Source organism: Lytechinus pictus, chromosome 5 (assembly GCF_037042905.1).
Source record: "Lytechinus pictus isolate F3 Inbred chromosome 5, Lp3.0, whole genome shotgun sequence".
NCBI classification, from domain to species: domain Eukaryota; kingdom Metazoa; phylum Echinodermata; class Echinoidea; order Temnopleuroida; family Toxopneustidae; genus Lytechinus; species Lytechinus pictus.
The window spans coordinates 49375826-49391850 of NC_087249.1; the positions used below are offsets into that span (position 1 = coordinate 49375826).

At 39.6% G+C, this 16025-nt stretch overlaps 2 protein-coding genes and 1 long non-coding RNA gene across 3 annotated transcripts in view; 1 reads left to right on the forward strand and 2 right to left on the reverse strand.

The window, feature by feature from the left end:
* Positions 1-4267: 4267 nt before the first annotated feature.
* Positions 4268-4783, reverse strand: LOC135154149 (uncharacterized). The gene is made up of 2 exons (XR_010293565.1): positions 4714-4783; positions 4268-4566 (listed from the first exon to the last, which is right to left on the reverse strand). It is a non-coding gene; the product is annotated as an uncharacterized LOC135154149 (long non-coding RNA).
* A 1093-nt stretch (positions 4784-5876) lies between these two features.
* LOC135154204 (WD repeat-containing protein 55-like) lies at positions 5877-10950 on the forward strand (the record flags this gene model as incomplete). The annotated part of the gene is made up of 3 exons (XM_064099537.1): positions 5877-5990; positions 7910-8079; positions 8695-10950. Coding segments are annotated over 3 exons (537 nt in total), but the record flags the coding sequence as incomplete, so codon positions are not given.
* The window catches only part of LOC129261151 (cytoplasmic FMR1-interacting protein 1 homolog), a 53902-nt gene continuing 47781 nt past the window's right edge, over positions 9905-16025 (reverse strand). The window contains exon 29 of the mRNA XM_054899207.2: positions 9905-15560. Within this exon, the coding sequence (XP_054755182.2) occupies positions 15393-15560 (168 nt within the window). The 3' untranslated portion in view covers positions 9905-15392. The remainder of the gene's footprint in view (positions 15561-16025) is intronic.

Consider the following 16025-nt stretch of genomic DNA (forward strand, 5'->3'; position numbering starts at 1 on the left):
CTTTCCTCCTATGTGTTACAACGTCGGAAAGTTAATTTCTTTTCTTTATCTACCTCAGGTGACAAATACTGAAAAATAACAACAATGACAAAAGATTGAACATGTTTGGTCAGAGCTGGGCAATGATTATTAGCTCGCTGTTTATTCAATAGACTCATATTTGTTCAGAATGATACGAACATTGCAAAGTATGCATAAGCAAAAACACAGCCAAGAAAATTAACTCGACAACAATGAAAAAGGATTGGGATTTGAAGCTTAAATCCCGAGGGATTGTGAAGGAAGAAGATTTGACGTTGCGTCCGATTTTATGTATGTGTCCCTGGCTTTGTCTGACTTCCAACGGCCATGTTGTGAAATCAGAAAGGGAGAAACTCGATTGTTACTAGCGGATGAAGCTCCACCCGACCGGAGACTGTGCAAACCGAACTTAGAGACGTCGGGAACAAAGGGCTTCAACGCCTCCAGGACAATCTCGCGAGTTCTGGTGTAACTTAGGCCGTGAGAAGTGGCGACTAGACCGCGTTTGGAACGAGCAAGCCTGCGAATCACTGGTAGGTGAGAATGAGGAGGATCGCCTAAAGCTGCGAAATATCGCTCGGCTATAATGACGGGACAGGTCGGGTTGGATGTCCTAGCAATGGTAACATCTCTGCCTGGCGGAATTGATCGGTTTTAGAAGAGGGTAAGTGTAGGACTAGCCTGTCATGGTGAAGAGTGCAGTCCTTCCTTCTTATCCTGCTAAGGTCGTCGAAGCGTAGGAATCCAGCATAAGAAATGAAGCATATAAACAAAATGCGTAGATCAGCTAAAGATGCATTGAGCTGACCGTGTGATGCGCGAAGATGGGACAGGATTTCTGGTGTAACAGGCTCCTTACGACAAACAGGGGAAGAGTGAGTCCGGTTATACCCCTGCACTGCTGTTTTTACCATAGGGTCATCTGTGGGTGAAGGAAGGCCTGCGAGACTGTGCGCCCATTTCACTGACGCGACGAGGGAATCTGCTAGAGTCTTGGCTCCGCTAACGGAAGACAGGTGGGAAAGGTATAGACAGAGGTGGTACGCTTGGACTGGAAATGTGGGTAGAGATTTGGAGCTCGCCCACTGGACCCATTTGTCCCAACGGGATTTGTATTTTGATGTGGTAGATGAAGCTTTGGCAGACATGAGTAGGGATGGAAGAACATCAGCGGCTAGGCTGCGTAGATGCGGATCGGAGATGGAGTCTTGCTTGGCGGACCATGTTCCTGAAAGTTAGCTCATGAGAGCAAGAAAATTAGACAAAATTAATAAAAAGAAATCAGTCGAAAGACTGACATACATACTGTAACAGTAAGCAGAGTGAGAAATTTCAAGAAACAAAGTAATGAGTAGAACCAAAAGCTGCTTAATACGTACTCTTTCAAAAGTAGGTATCCAACAGACCTAGATTTAATCAAAAGAATAACAATGCAAGGCGCCCAGTACCTGACTAGTGTACGAGACACTAGTACTCGGAGGCCACGAAAAACCCCCATATTAGTTCATGGAGGAAACGTGGTTGCGTCCCAGGGTACCGAGCGAGGGCGCACTCCCTTGCTCCTTGCTCCTGAATACTAAGTAATGCAAGTTTGACCAGGGGAGGGGGGGGGGGTGAGGGGAAAGCCGTAAGAACAAAAAAGGGGGGGGGTGGGAAGTCGAGCTAATAATGCTGAGCCGAGAATGGAAAAGATATGCGTGTTAGCGCAACGAGAAAACTCGAAATACGCAGTTACGTAAGAAACACAAAAGGAACACCTTGCGTTGGATACCGAAAAGAAATTCCACTTTCCTCCTATGTGTTACAACGTCGGAAAGTTAATTTCTTTTCTTTATCTACCTCAGGTGACAAATACTGAAAAATAACAACAATGACAAAAGATTGAACATGTTTGGTCAGAGCTGGGCAATGATTATTAGCTATCGAGAAACGCAAAAGAAGGCATAACAGATAGGGTAAAAAGTTGCCAGGAACTTAAATTGACCTAAGCAAGGTGTGATTACAATGCAAGCAAGGGCTGCACATCACCTAGGCATGCAAATCTGCCTGTATATCACAAAACGGGGGGGGGGTGACTAGGCATGCAAATTGGCCTGGATAGAATAAATAGAGATAATGATAGGTACGCAAATCAGCCTCGATAGAACAAAATAATAATATTATTGGCCCGCAAATCGGCCTGTATCGTACAAAAGAAGGAACGAAGGGCGCACAAATCGGCCTGTATAATGCAAAAAGCTAATATCGTAATATGAGTACTTGATCATGATAAGGACTCGTTTGCTTCAAATACAATTTGGACAATAACCCAAGTCAGCAGAACAAAAACCGGTGTTTGAAGTTCTAGGCGAGCGCTTAAAATCGTATCGTAATGCTAGGGTCAAAAATGACGGTTGCTCGCAAAACACATCTTTGTCTTTGTGCAAGGAGGAGGGAGTAAATGAAGCATTTAATATCCTCCAATCGTGAATGTGCGCATCAAAATGGATGTCGTCGGGGCAAATGAAAGGCCAGAAATGGGAGGTAGGCCAACGGGGAACTATCAGCGTGCCGACAGCGCTACAAGCAGCCATGCGCTTTATTACTTGAATAATGAACGATACTGGCGGGCAGAGGTAATTGTTTTCAAATTCCCAATTTTGACAAAATGCGTCCACGGCGGAAACGCCCCAGCAAAAAAATCTTGCGTTAAAATTGGGAAGTTTGGCATTGTGGGGGGAGGCAAACCTATCGACTGTATGTGGCCCCCACAAGTTGTCTACTTGTGAGAAAGAATGATCGTCGATAGACCAGTCGTCATAATCGCGATATTTACTGATCTTGTCTGCTAAAATATTTTCTCTCCTGGGTAACCATTCCGGTGAAATAACAATATCGTGCAACTGACAGTAAGAGGAGAAAATATCAAGCACAATACGATGAAGATCGGACTTAACACTACCATAGTTAATGATTCGAGGCACGTTGGAATTATCAGAGAACCACTTGATTTTTTGGTTAAAGCAATGGCTGGAAAATGCTTTGAGTGAGCGATAAACAGCGGTCAATTCGCGCCAAGTGGAACTCTGAAGTTTCTCAGAAGGTGACCACAAACTGTGGACACGCAGGTGTGAATGATCTTGGACATGAGCACCAAAACCAAGATCGCTGGCGTCAGAAAATATTTGCATGGTCGGTACAAGGCGATATGAAAATGCAAATCCATTAAGCGAAAAAATGTTGGCAGACCAAAAAACCAGTTCATTGAGCACAGATTCGGAAATAAAAATCAAATCGGACCATGAAGACCGAGATTCGATTGCGCGATAAGTTGCGCGCGTCATCAATCTCGCCACCGGACCGAGAGCGAGATTCATTGAAATGACGTGTCCGGCGAATGAGGCCAATTTTCTCACTGGGACAGGAGCAGCAGCCTTAGAAAATGAGACAAGCTCGTCAGTGCTCTGAACTAAGTTTATTAGTTTCGACTGAGGTACAAAAATCGAGCGTGATGGTGAATCGATGAGGAATCCTAAATAAAGAATTCTACTAGATGGGTTCCAAGCACACTTTGCTTCATTGGGAACGAAACCGCTGCGCCGGATAGTTTGCCTTACTACTGCCAAATTTGCTAAAGCGGATTCATAAGACGGTGAAATGATGAGGCCGTCATCAATATACATGTAAGCAATTATACCATGTGAACGCCAGTGGTACACTAGTGGCCTTGTCAATTTAGTGAACAAATAACATGCGCTGTTGAGCCCAAAAGGCAGTACAGTGAATACATAATAACGTACTACGGAATCAGAATGGGTCCAAGAAAACCCTAAAAATTGCTGGTGGGGGGGAAATATGTCGACATGGTGATAGCCGGACTTTAAATCAAATGAGAAATAAAATTGCTCGGAACCAAGCACTTGCGCAATATGAGTGAGATCTTCATATTTAAATTTAGATTGAGCAACGAACTGATTTGTGTGACGTAAATCCAAAACTAGGCGTAATTTTTTGCCTTCGGCAACGGTTAGAGGGTTACAGCAATAAGGGCGTTGCTTTACTTCTACTGCACATCTGTTTTGTATCAATTCAGAGATGGCACTTTCAACAAAATCTGGGTGATCCAAACTGGACTTGTTATTCTTGCTATAAAATGGGGGAGGTACTTTATCAAAGGGGATTTTATAACCGTACTCGATAATATCGCAAACAAACTTGGAAGCTTTTAATTCACTTTTCCAGAATGCTAAACATTCTCTCAATTTACCTTGCACGCCTGAAGGCGGGTCGAGAGATGAGGCGGGTGGGGCACTAGAAGGGGGCCTTGGATGGCTGTTGCTGGTTGACGGCACTTCTAGCGGCTCGCAGAGCGGGGCAGTTGGGGCGGACGTGACCGGCGATGCCACACTGGAAGCAGATGCGGGTTTCAGGACGGTAGGGGTTGAAGCGACGAAAAGTCCCAGGCATAATGCGAGGAGGTACAGAAGAGCGGGGGGCCCGGAAGGGGGGCTGAATCTTTGACTTTTTGGCTGTTTCGGCCCTTTTGGTGGCTGCAGCCTTCTCCGCCTGAAAATAAATCGCATATGAAAAAATTAACAATGCATGAAGAAATGCACAGTGGTATAAAACGCAGTCAAATATTGCTAAAATTCGTATGAAAAATTTGATATATTTTGTTAAAAATAAAATATTCTGGAATTAAAAACATATTACCTTTCTGAGACGTTTTTCGTCATCGGAATTCTCCGCGAGGTCGTCTGCAATATACTCTTTGACTGTGGCCCAGCCCAAAGGGGAGCGGTCTGCCAGGCGAATCAGTTTCTGCCTCTGAGTAAGGAGGGCAGATGCCTCGAGTAGACGCTCCTTTGCGGCCTCGATATCGATATCCTCCAGCGAATGTAGAGCGTCGTCAATGCACTGAATTTTTTTTTTTTTGGGCGTGGTCGTATTGCTGCTTGTTTCCCTCACTCTTGAAGGAGGGGGAGCTTTCGGGCTTGGCAGATTTCCGGGAGGCAGAGTCCACCTTTCGTTGAAGAGCCTGGATGGCTTGTAAAATGTTGTGAGACGTGGCTGGGCCGGGCGTGGTCTCGTCCACGTCCATGCCGCTATCTTGACGGGAAAAATACGGTAGCAGGACTCGTAGAGAAAATCTGGAGCTGGTTTCCAAACGTGCGCGAGCTAATAATGCTGAGCCGAGAATGGAAAAGATATGCGTGTTAGCGCAACGAGAAAACTCGAAATACGCAGTTACGTAAGAAACACAAAAGGAACACCTTGCGTTGGATACCGAAAAGAAATTCCACATCTGTTAAGCCAGGGAGAGTGCACTGGAGCCTAAAAATGGTTTATTCAGTCCCAGGCATTGTGCATAACAATAGGGGATAGGATAGGGGAAGAAGGTTGAATCCCTAACAGATGGTAAAAAGGATTCGAATCAAATGATTAGTTGTGTGTGCATGGCCAGGCTTTAATTTTGCCTAACTCGTAGTTTTTGTATGATCGGTGATGATCGGTCAAGTGTAAAGTATAATGACTATCCATGGTCTTAAGATGAGGATGGTGTATCAAACAACAAGGATCCATATCACTACCTTAAAAGACAGATAATACAGATAATTTTCTCAGTCATTTGTATAATTGCCTGCACTCGTTCCCTTTGAAATGTCCCAAAAAACCTTGGTGTGTGTTAGGACAGTGCATATAATTCTAGTAATGCCCTCACTAATGTGTGTAATATTTGGATATTTTTCCTCCTGATGGCAGGAAGACTGCTCTGTATCGACTCATGTTTTGAGGAAAGTGATGGTTGTTTTCATTTTGTTCTCAATACCAAGAATTAGCCATGTGACACCTTACCAGATATTGCGTAATATTTTTGTTTCCATTACAGTGGTGATGGTACACTGTGTGCGTTCAACGTTCGGAGAAGACGTTTTGATCTCCAGTCTGAACATGTCAACAGTGAGCTTCTATGTGCAAATATTGTAAAGGTAGGTTCAAACATATTTAAATACATTATAAGTATCCATACTTGTGCTATTATATGTGTCCCTTCATATCCTGTTGAGACGAATTCTCTTGATTCAAATAAATAGTTCAGACTTGTATATTGTGTCATGACAAATTTTCTCAGTCCTCAAGACACCAATCATTTTCCCTTGCCTTGATGAAGGGGGTACAGAGTAGTACAACTTTGCAAGATCAGTTTTCAGATTATTTTGAGCCCTAAGATTGCTTAATATGTAATTAAAAAAGACAAATATTTTTTGTACTTTACTGGTGAAATATGGCTTAGTAAAATGTGTCTAAATTTTGTCCTGTATGCATACATAACTGAGTGTCAGGATTGATATTTTTTATGTTTAGTTTAGTTTAGTTTACTCCAACGATGTTGTAGGACTAAGCCTGTTCATCGATCAAAGTAGAATGTCTATTGCTGCTCTCCTTCAGACAAAATTAGGTGTGCTACTTATGTTGGCAGGGAGGGGTGGCAGGGGTATCGTAGACAGCAAAAAAAAAATTCCATGAGAACACACGAGAATCGAAAATCACTCAAAATCATAGGCAATCTTCTCCCAATGCTTATCCAGTCTATTCTTAAATGCAATCACTGAACAAGCAGGAACTGCATCTTCTGGGAGACTGTTCCACACATCTATCACTCGGTTAGCAAAGAAAACTTACGCACATCAAGACGTGAATATCTTTTCTCTAGCTTTAAGGAATGACCACGTGTTTTCCCACCATATCTCAGACAGAAAAGCTCAGAACTTGTATCATAGTAACCATGCAGATATTTGTACACGTCAATCATGTCACCTCTTTTACATCTGTGACTGAGTGATGGCAATTTCAGGAGGCGAAGACGTTCAGAGTATGATAGGTGCTTAATACCTGGGATCAACTTAGTAGCTCTACGTTGGACACTCTCTATCCGCCTCTGCTCACCCAGCTTATACGGTGACCACGCAGCCTGGCCATACTCTAAGATTGGGCGAATAATACCCTTAAACAAAAGCTTAATTGAGGTCTTATCCAAATGTACAAAAGTTCTTCTTATAATACCAAGCAGTCTATTAGACTTTGACACCACTTTTGAAATGTGCTCCTTGCAAGAAAGACGTGAGTCTACCTGAACTCCTAAATCTCTCTCACTCTCACATTCACGTAGAACAACCGATTGCGAACCTTTGGTCATATGATACTCAGAGTCAGACCTACTTCTTCCAATCTTCAAAACAGTACATTTATGTGGGTGAAAACGTAGCTGCCACTTCTCAGCCCAGGCCTCAAGCTCAGTCAAATCATCTTGCAATTTACCAGTGGCCCCTGGAACATCAGAACGAACATACAACTTAGTATCGTCAGCAAACAGCTTGGCTGAAGTCTGCACTAAATCTGGGAGATCATTTACATACATTAAAATATTTATGACCTGTGTTGGTGTTGACTAGAAAAGTACATCAATAAAAACCCCACCTGCGCCCTGTATTACCACACATTATGATTGATTTTAGGACTGATTTTTTCTAATTGATTGCATTGGTAATTATGTGAAATCATACATTAAAATCAATCATGGCTTTGTGTTAAGTGACCCTGAATTAATTATAGGATTCCCAAAGCTTTAACTTTGATTCATTAGCTTGTATGCTGAAGTCTGGTTTAACTTAGGCCATGGTCTAACTGTGAGCTAAAATTATGGGAAGCCAAAATGTCAAAATTTTATTTGGATATTGTGAAGACAACTGTCTTGTTCATTATTCTCAGTCAGTTATGAATGATTTTGGTGTCAAACGAGCTGATAAAATTAACCTCTACTGTTGGAGATTTATGTCACAACTGGCTAACTATAGTTCTGAATAGGGGCTATTATATTTACATTTAATGTCATCTCTGGTATTTTTAGAAAGGACAGAAGGTTGTCTGCGGTGCCAGCGACGGCGCTTTGAATATCTTCAACTGGAACGAGTTTGGTAACATCAGTGATCGGTTCCCCGGTCACTCCTCCTCCATAGATTGCTGCGTACCTGTCACAGAGAATATCATCTGTACAGGATGTATAGATGGAACCATCAGGTACAGAACATGTTTGTTTTTTGTCAAATGGCAGCACCACGGGGTTAGAAACTACCCCCCCCCCTTGTTTGGGTCCACTCCTCCCAAGCTCCTGAATTATGAAATTTGTGGTACATGCAGAATTTATATTGTCAGATCCTGCATCCCAGCATTTTATTTTGCAATTTATTCCCCCCCCCCCCTTTCAAAATGCTAGTGCAGCATTAATGGCTTTTGTAATCATTAGTATTGAGATTTGAGTTGGTATTATTTTTTAATTTAGTGAAAATTTAAGTTTACACCACTTCAATATTCATTAAACATTGTTTATTTCTTATTGGATTCAAATTTCAACCAATAAACTTTGAATCATTAGTAGAGTAGGCAGGCTCGTATTGGATTATGTGGCTTGAATGAAAGTGCTGGCCAGAACTGAATTATGCATTGAGTGAGGCACATGAAAATATGACTTTTGTAAATTTAGAGGGGGGGGGGGGCAATGTCTCCAGAAATTCAAGCCCAGTAGCTTGTCAAGAGAGTATTACTATGAAAGGATGACTACTTATGATATATAAATCAAAAATCCAAAGTAAAGGTAAAAATTCATGCTGCAAAATTTTGCTTCCATCCCTCCAGGGCAGTACACATGCTACCGAATCGTTTCTTAGGAATTGTTGGAGAACACGAGGAACTCCCAGTGGAGAGCATGACAGTTTCCTTCGACTCAAAGTACCTTGCGTCCTGTGCGCTCGAGGACAAGATCAGATTCTGGGGCGTGGAACATTTACAGAAAACAAACGTCGATCCCAGAGGCAAGGCAGGAAAGAACGACGCCTCAAAGAGACTTACAGGATCGGGAAAGGAGGACAATTTCTTTGCTGATTTATGACAAAAGCAAAGTAGTTTTACTTTGCAAGGACACTATCAAATGTGATTTGACGAAAAACAGTACAACGTGTTACTCTTTCTGCGAGTGGAGGTCCTTTTTATGACTGCCAGATTTGTTTTTAATTAGGTCTCTCTATTTCTAAGGATCATATTGTAGGGAGTAATGCCATACTCCTATATTATGAAAATCTTAGGGGGTGTTGCAAGAAAATATTTGCAATCAATTGCAAATTTCAGTAGCAAATTTATAAGTGATAGATCGATTTTAATTAAAGTCAATTTATTCTTGTTGAAGCAGACCAGTGATGAATAGCAAATTGGCAATCAATTGCTAGACTTACGATTGATTTGGGGACCTAGAATTGACTTGCAATTGATTGCAATTTTCTTGCATGTGACCACTGTTGACAATATGGTGGCAGATTTCTCTTTTTGCTTTCTTAGCTGCAATTTCCATTGCCTGTAACAGTACTTTAAAGTGTAGAATTCCATGTTCTTGATCACATTGCAAAAACCATCATGTTAACTTTGCCATCCAATGGTAACTTCCATGGTTATGGCTAATCAAAATCGATGATTCCATTGAAGTTGCAATTATTGTAACTTTTGTGCAACGGGATCCTGATCTTTCTTCTTGTTGATTGTTTTCCTGTGTTTTGATTTGACATTCATGACTAAGATATTTTTCTGTGTAAAAATCATGCGTAACTCATTATGTTGTGCATAACCTCATATTGTGCTTCGAAAGAAAAACAATCCCCTTTTCTGTCAAAAATACTATTTTTCCCCTTCATTGCTATTATTGGAGTTCGGAACTACTGTCATACACTGAAGAGGAAACGGGATAAACATGAGACATAAAATTCACAGGTTTGTAAAGTTGCATCACTCAACACACAACTTTCCGACACCCCTCTATCTACGCCACAAAGATATAAATACTCAGTACAACACAATATATGTTGTAATTTTTTGTGAAATTCACCACTTTTATTATGAAAAACGGAAATGAATTGCTGTGTTGTTTACAAGTACATTTCATGATAAATGTTTACTCTACATCGGAGTACATGATTATAAACAGTGAGTTTTATTAAATTTTTTACGTGATAATTGTACTCTGTGAAAAACTACAAAAAATTCATGCTTGCTTGCAAGTGAAGGCCATTGAAGCATATAATAGCTTGACTTTTTATGTATGGAAAATCAAAATGTTTGGTTGGCAAATAGTCTGATCTCATTTCTTATCCAAGCATATCCCAAGTTTCAAGTTTTTGTAGAAATTTTGCATAAAGATAAAGAACATACAAAAGGATTGATTTGTAGAACAGAAAATTGCCAGACTTTGATAATTTGAGCGATTTGAATATGCATTGAAATATTTATTATAACTGTATAATTTGGCAGTATGATGAATAATGTGATGTATGAATTTTCATATCTGTGATTTTATTCTGATGTATGATTTTAATACATTATTACCAATACAAAGTAAAAATTGTATGTGTGATCTATTATCAAAGTGTAGTGCATTTACAAGTTATGCAGTTTTTGTTGTGCCTACATTTTTCATGCAATTTCAATTAATCTTTAAAAAAATGAAACCCTTAATTGATTCCCTTTTTTGTTTCTGTTTATGGTAACTCCCGTAGGAACTCGGCAGAATAGCTTTTTGCTGGTAAACGCCAAGCTGGTATATAACCAATTACCTATAGGAAACATTTTACCTCTAGTTTAATCGGTCATAGTGGCTGACCTTTTAGATGACAGATATTACTCTCGGGCCTTTTTTTTATCAAAGTGGAGACAATGGCAGAGTGGCGATTTCGAACTCACAACCTTGCGATTATGAGCCCAATGCTCTAACCACTGGACCACACGACCCGTGTGGGAATGAGTGGGTTGTCAATCTGATTAGGTAACCCCTGGTGAAAAGAAAAAGGGGAATTGGACAAGAAAATGAAAAACTTGCTGGTCTACATTGCATTAATCGCCTGGGAAATGTTGGCAAATGACCAATGATCGATTTTCCACAAAGAGTTCATTATCTTACATGTAATAGCAATCCTTCGCAGACATGAATAAAAACATATTAGGTTGTTTATGTATTAAAACTCATGCCACCATAATCGGCTAATGATACAACATGACATGGGATAAACCCAACATTCTTTTGAACAGCCTCACAAAGTAAATGTTAGCTACTGTTTATTTATACACATTCAAAGATTACTGAACTCACATAAATACTATTTCATTTAGATACACAATTCACACAGAGTAATACATTTACACAGAGCAAGATGGTGGATCAAGCCGAGACTTGTTTCCAATACACGTGGATATTGCAGTGATATTGATCCACATCAATTAAAAGATGGGGGGGGGGGGTGAATGCAAATTAATGGGATGAGTTAAGTTTGATGGAAGTAGAAAAATGCGCTTCTGATGGAATAATAAAGATAATAATATGCAATATTTATATAGTGCTGCATACTACTACCCTGGTTTTAGCACGGCTCCCCTGATCGAGTGCTTGAGTACTCATGTAGTTCCTTCATCCCCACTTACTACACCAGGGTGGAGAGTGGCTATTGTAGATAATCACCTTCTATACTGTATCTTTTCCTGGTATTTGATCAACAATACCTGAACTTTTTAGACGAAAAAGAAGTCATGAACTATCTAAAATGGCGAAAAATGTTTGAGGTTCATCGTACATTATGCCTGATTATATCATGTACATATGATGATGCTCTTCAATTTCTTCCGATAGTAGACACCAGTCAGTTTTGTAAGTCTGACTTCGGATAAGGAAGCTCATGCAAAGTCAAACCAGTTTGCTGTTTATTGATTGATTGGTGATGATTTTTTTACCTGATTGCTAAGAAAGCATGAATGCTTGTAAGCAAGCAACCATGGTATTTATGGTAAACTGGCCAAGATAGGGTGCTGCGTACTCAGAAGTATGCTGGGACAAAAATAATCCTTAATTTGGCGCCCCTTGAAGCATCAACTTGTGACAGAAAAACTGCCCTCCTGTGTTCCAAACTTTGCAGCATGTTCATTTCACATTAAAATGTTAAGTTGCTTAAGAAAATCCACAAAATGATAAGAGGAACTCTGATCCTGGTCTGTACTACTTCACTCCTATAGTTCAGTTAGTCTGCTGTGCAAACCCTGCGAAGCCTACAATGGCCTGTGCTAGTCTTGTGCAAAGACCCACTTGTTGATCAAAGTTTCAATCGGGGTCTGAGCCTGCAGACTAGTTCAGAGTAGCACTCAAGGACAAGGTCATCGTATGAAACTCTTCAAATATAGAAGGAACTCAGAAGTTATAAACGGATTCAATCGGGGAGAGATCGACACCTGGAACAGTCTTCCTTCTTTTGTAGTCCGGGCATCTACCTTAGCTTTTTAAAAAATAGACTGGACAAAACACCGGTCCTCCTTACACCAAATCCTAGGCAGCCCAGCGAAAGCCAGGGTAATAATCATAACAGTGCAAAATGGGAGAACAGTTATGGAACTGAAGTGGCTACCCTGGATAAATATGCTGTTATTATTTTTATTATTAATTCTTCCTATAAAGTCCACCCTCCACACATGCGAGTTAGTCGTTTAAGGACTTGCACAAGCTTTATTTCAATGGAACGGCCAGAAGTGCGACAGGGATTCCTACTTCTTCCGTTCAATGATGACAACGATGAGATTTTATATTACATGTAGTTTAAAAATGTATTTCTTTATATAAACAAGTTATACCTTATCAAATGCATCCTCGCCTATGTAGTTTTCAACATTACTCAATCCTGATGCAGGAAAAGCTCTTCCCACTTTGCAACACCACCATACATACTAAACATAAACAATAAATATGTACATTATATAGTAATACAATTGCAACAACATACAGACCTTTCTTTGAAAATTTCACAAAGAACATGACCAAAAAATTCCACTCACTTCTGACAAAAATTCTGTAATAAATAAATTGTTTAATTTCTTAAGCCACACTAAAATCACATTTAACATTTTGTGTGATACGTGTGTGCCACAGGGAAGCGTTTATTCTCCCTTCTTGCTATTAATTTTAAAATCTGTTGCGGGCAGCACACATGTAAGTTTTAGGTATATACAATTATTTGGTTTTCAAACAACAATTTACATATGATTTCTGGCCTTCATTCCAAGACTGAAAAGCGAGTTCATCTCGTACCAAAATGATATAAAAGGCTATACTTGTCATCAATGGAATTCCACAATAAAGTCCCTAAAAACACCACTTTTTTCTCCTATTCACTGCCTGTACATATAAGTGGCAAAAAATTGCAAGTGGCAAAAAGATATTACATTTGTTTGATATGTAGTGATATTTTTACATATATTATATATCAATTAAAATCTGTAAGGGTTAAAGATCGAACATAAACACAACAAAACTTTGGAGGAACTAAGGGTGTAATTGTATTAAGGAATATAGGTTAACACTATCACAGACAACTTCAAATAGGTACAGAATACAAAAGGATTGTATATCAAATACAAAGTGTCTATGTGGGTGTGTACATACAATACATACCCTGTGCAATACCCGAATATAAACTGCATGCATATTGATCCCTTTGCATAACATCCTATTCTTTTTGGTGAACAATACCAGAAGTTGTACAGAATATTCATGTACCAGTACTAAAAATGGAAAGTTAATTTTGAATAGATCTCTTTTAAAGATTCGGGGATCACTATCAACCTCTTAAATCCATAAAGGTTGAATGAAATATCATGCAATAGGACAAAAGAAAAACTAAAAAAAAAAATCAGAGAAATACATATCATTCCTCACTACCATCATCTACTTAGGATATTGGCTGTTTTGTGGGATTTTATCAGCTCCCATGGTAATAAATCTGACAAATTGATAGATATAAGCATCTTCGAGCACCATAAAGACTTATTTTACCAATTTAATTGTCACATCTGTACATGGTGAATATCCTACGATGTGAATAATGTGCACATGTGGATGGTGTTTAGAAAGAAATGCCTTTCTATGACTCACAGATCATCACATCTCCCCTCAAAGACATTCAAAGAGAAATAGCAACTTCTGAGTATTTCTGGGTCCGTATCCTAAGAATATATCCGCCGGGCATTTCTTGTGCATTCTCAGGTTTTTAGACGATATCCTTGCTTGCCTTTGGTGATTTGACTATTAGATTTGATGCCTTATACAGCTTGCCCATTCAATAAAAAAGACTGAAGAACCTAAGTCAATCTCCTTTATCAGGTTGATAGGTCACTTCCAAACTCCTTCCATGTCTTTTGGTCAAGAGATATTTCTGTATGTAGGACTAAGGGTCTCCATTTACATATTTGTCAATGTATTATTTCAGCTTGGCCATTTATCCCTTTTCAGAAAATGGTCAATTAAATTTGTTGAGCAGCCATTGTTGTGCAGTACCCATTCAGGAAATTCCGGGACTGGTATTCATGTTGATAGGCCTTTGGGGACATCATTCCTGAACGTTCATACTGATTGGACTTTGAGAAATCCTTGATACTCATTCAGAAAATTACTGGAGTAGCTTTCAGGTTAAAAATCTTGGGAGATATCATTATCATTTATGGTGATAGGTCGTTGATGATATCCTTACATTCCTTCCATGACTGAGTGGTTTGGTGGATGGGAGCTTTTCAATAGTTTTCAGCTTGTCCATTCTTTGAACATACCTTCTAAAAAAATTCCTTTAGTGGCATTCACGTTGATAGGTCTTTAAGAATATCCTTACATGACTTTAATACCTGGCTAATAGGAGGGAAGTTTCCATGTACATTTCTCAAAGATTTCAGATGTCCAATCAATGAAGATGTACAAACACTGAAGTTATTTACTCTGGAAATTCCTAGAGGGAATTCAGATTGTTGGACTTCAAGGATATCCTTACATGCCTTCAAGACCTTACTGGTTGATGGATGGGAGGTTTTTAAAGCTTGTCCATACATTGAAGATAACTATTCTGGAAATTCCTAGAGTAGCCTTTGGGTCTCTGATGATCTTACAAGCTTTCCATGACAGACTGGTGGATGGGAGGTGGTTTTCAAAAGTTTTCAGCTTGTTCTTAAATGTAAAGACATATTTGGAATCTCCTTGAGTAGACTTCAGGCTGAAAGTTCTCTGAAGATATCCTTACATAGCTTTCATGACAGACTTTCTTGGTCGATGGGACATTATCAATAGATTTTAGTTTGTCTGTACAATGAACATGCATTTATCCAGGAATTTCCAAGAGTAGTCGATAGGTCTCTGAGGATATCCTTACATGCCTTCAAGGCCGGACTGGTTAATGGATGGGTGGTTTTTAACAGTTTTCAGCTTGTCCAAACATAATACAATGCTATCCAGGAATTTCCTAGAGTAGCCTTCAGGTCTCTTGAGGATATCCTTACATGCCTTCCATGACAGACTGGTGGATGGGTGGCTTGTAGCATCGGATCTGCTCCACCGGAGGATTCTCTCCTTCTCCAGCCTTCAGGTATTTACCAAGGACTGCAAAGATCTGTCCATTGAGGATCTGGTACTTCCGTATACGGTCAACAAGACGGCCAACGGGCTGTGAAATGGGAAGAGAGATCAATTCCAAACTTGGCAAGGATAGAGTGAATTTTTATGCACATTTGGACTTTGTAAGTACAGTGGATTCTGCATAAGTCAACCTTCCATAAGTCAAAAAATTGTCTAACTCAAAACATTATTTCAGACCAGAAGAATATACAATATATGTGTTAATAACATATTCTAAATCTAACAGACTTTAATGGTCCAAAGAGATTCGACTTATAAAATGTCACCTGTAAGCACAAAATGATGAAGTCACAGCTAGGAGCAGATATTCCAGAAATAAGTAAGAAATGTTCATCGACTCATACAAACAGAAATATGCTTTTGAATTGGCCTTTCCATCAATGCCAGTGACATACATGTTCATGGAAAATCCATACATTTTAAAATTTATAAATCCTTCTCCATTAAACAAACTCAAAGCACTACAAAATATAAAGAAATGTACCACTGCATT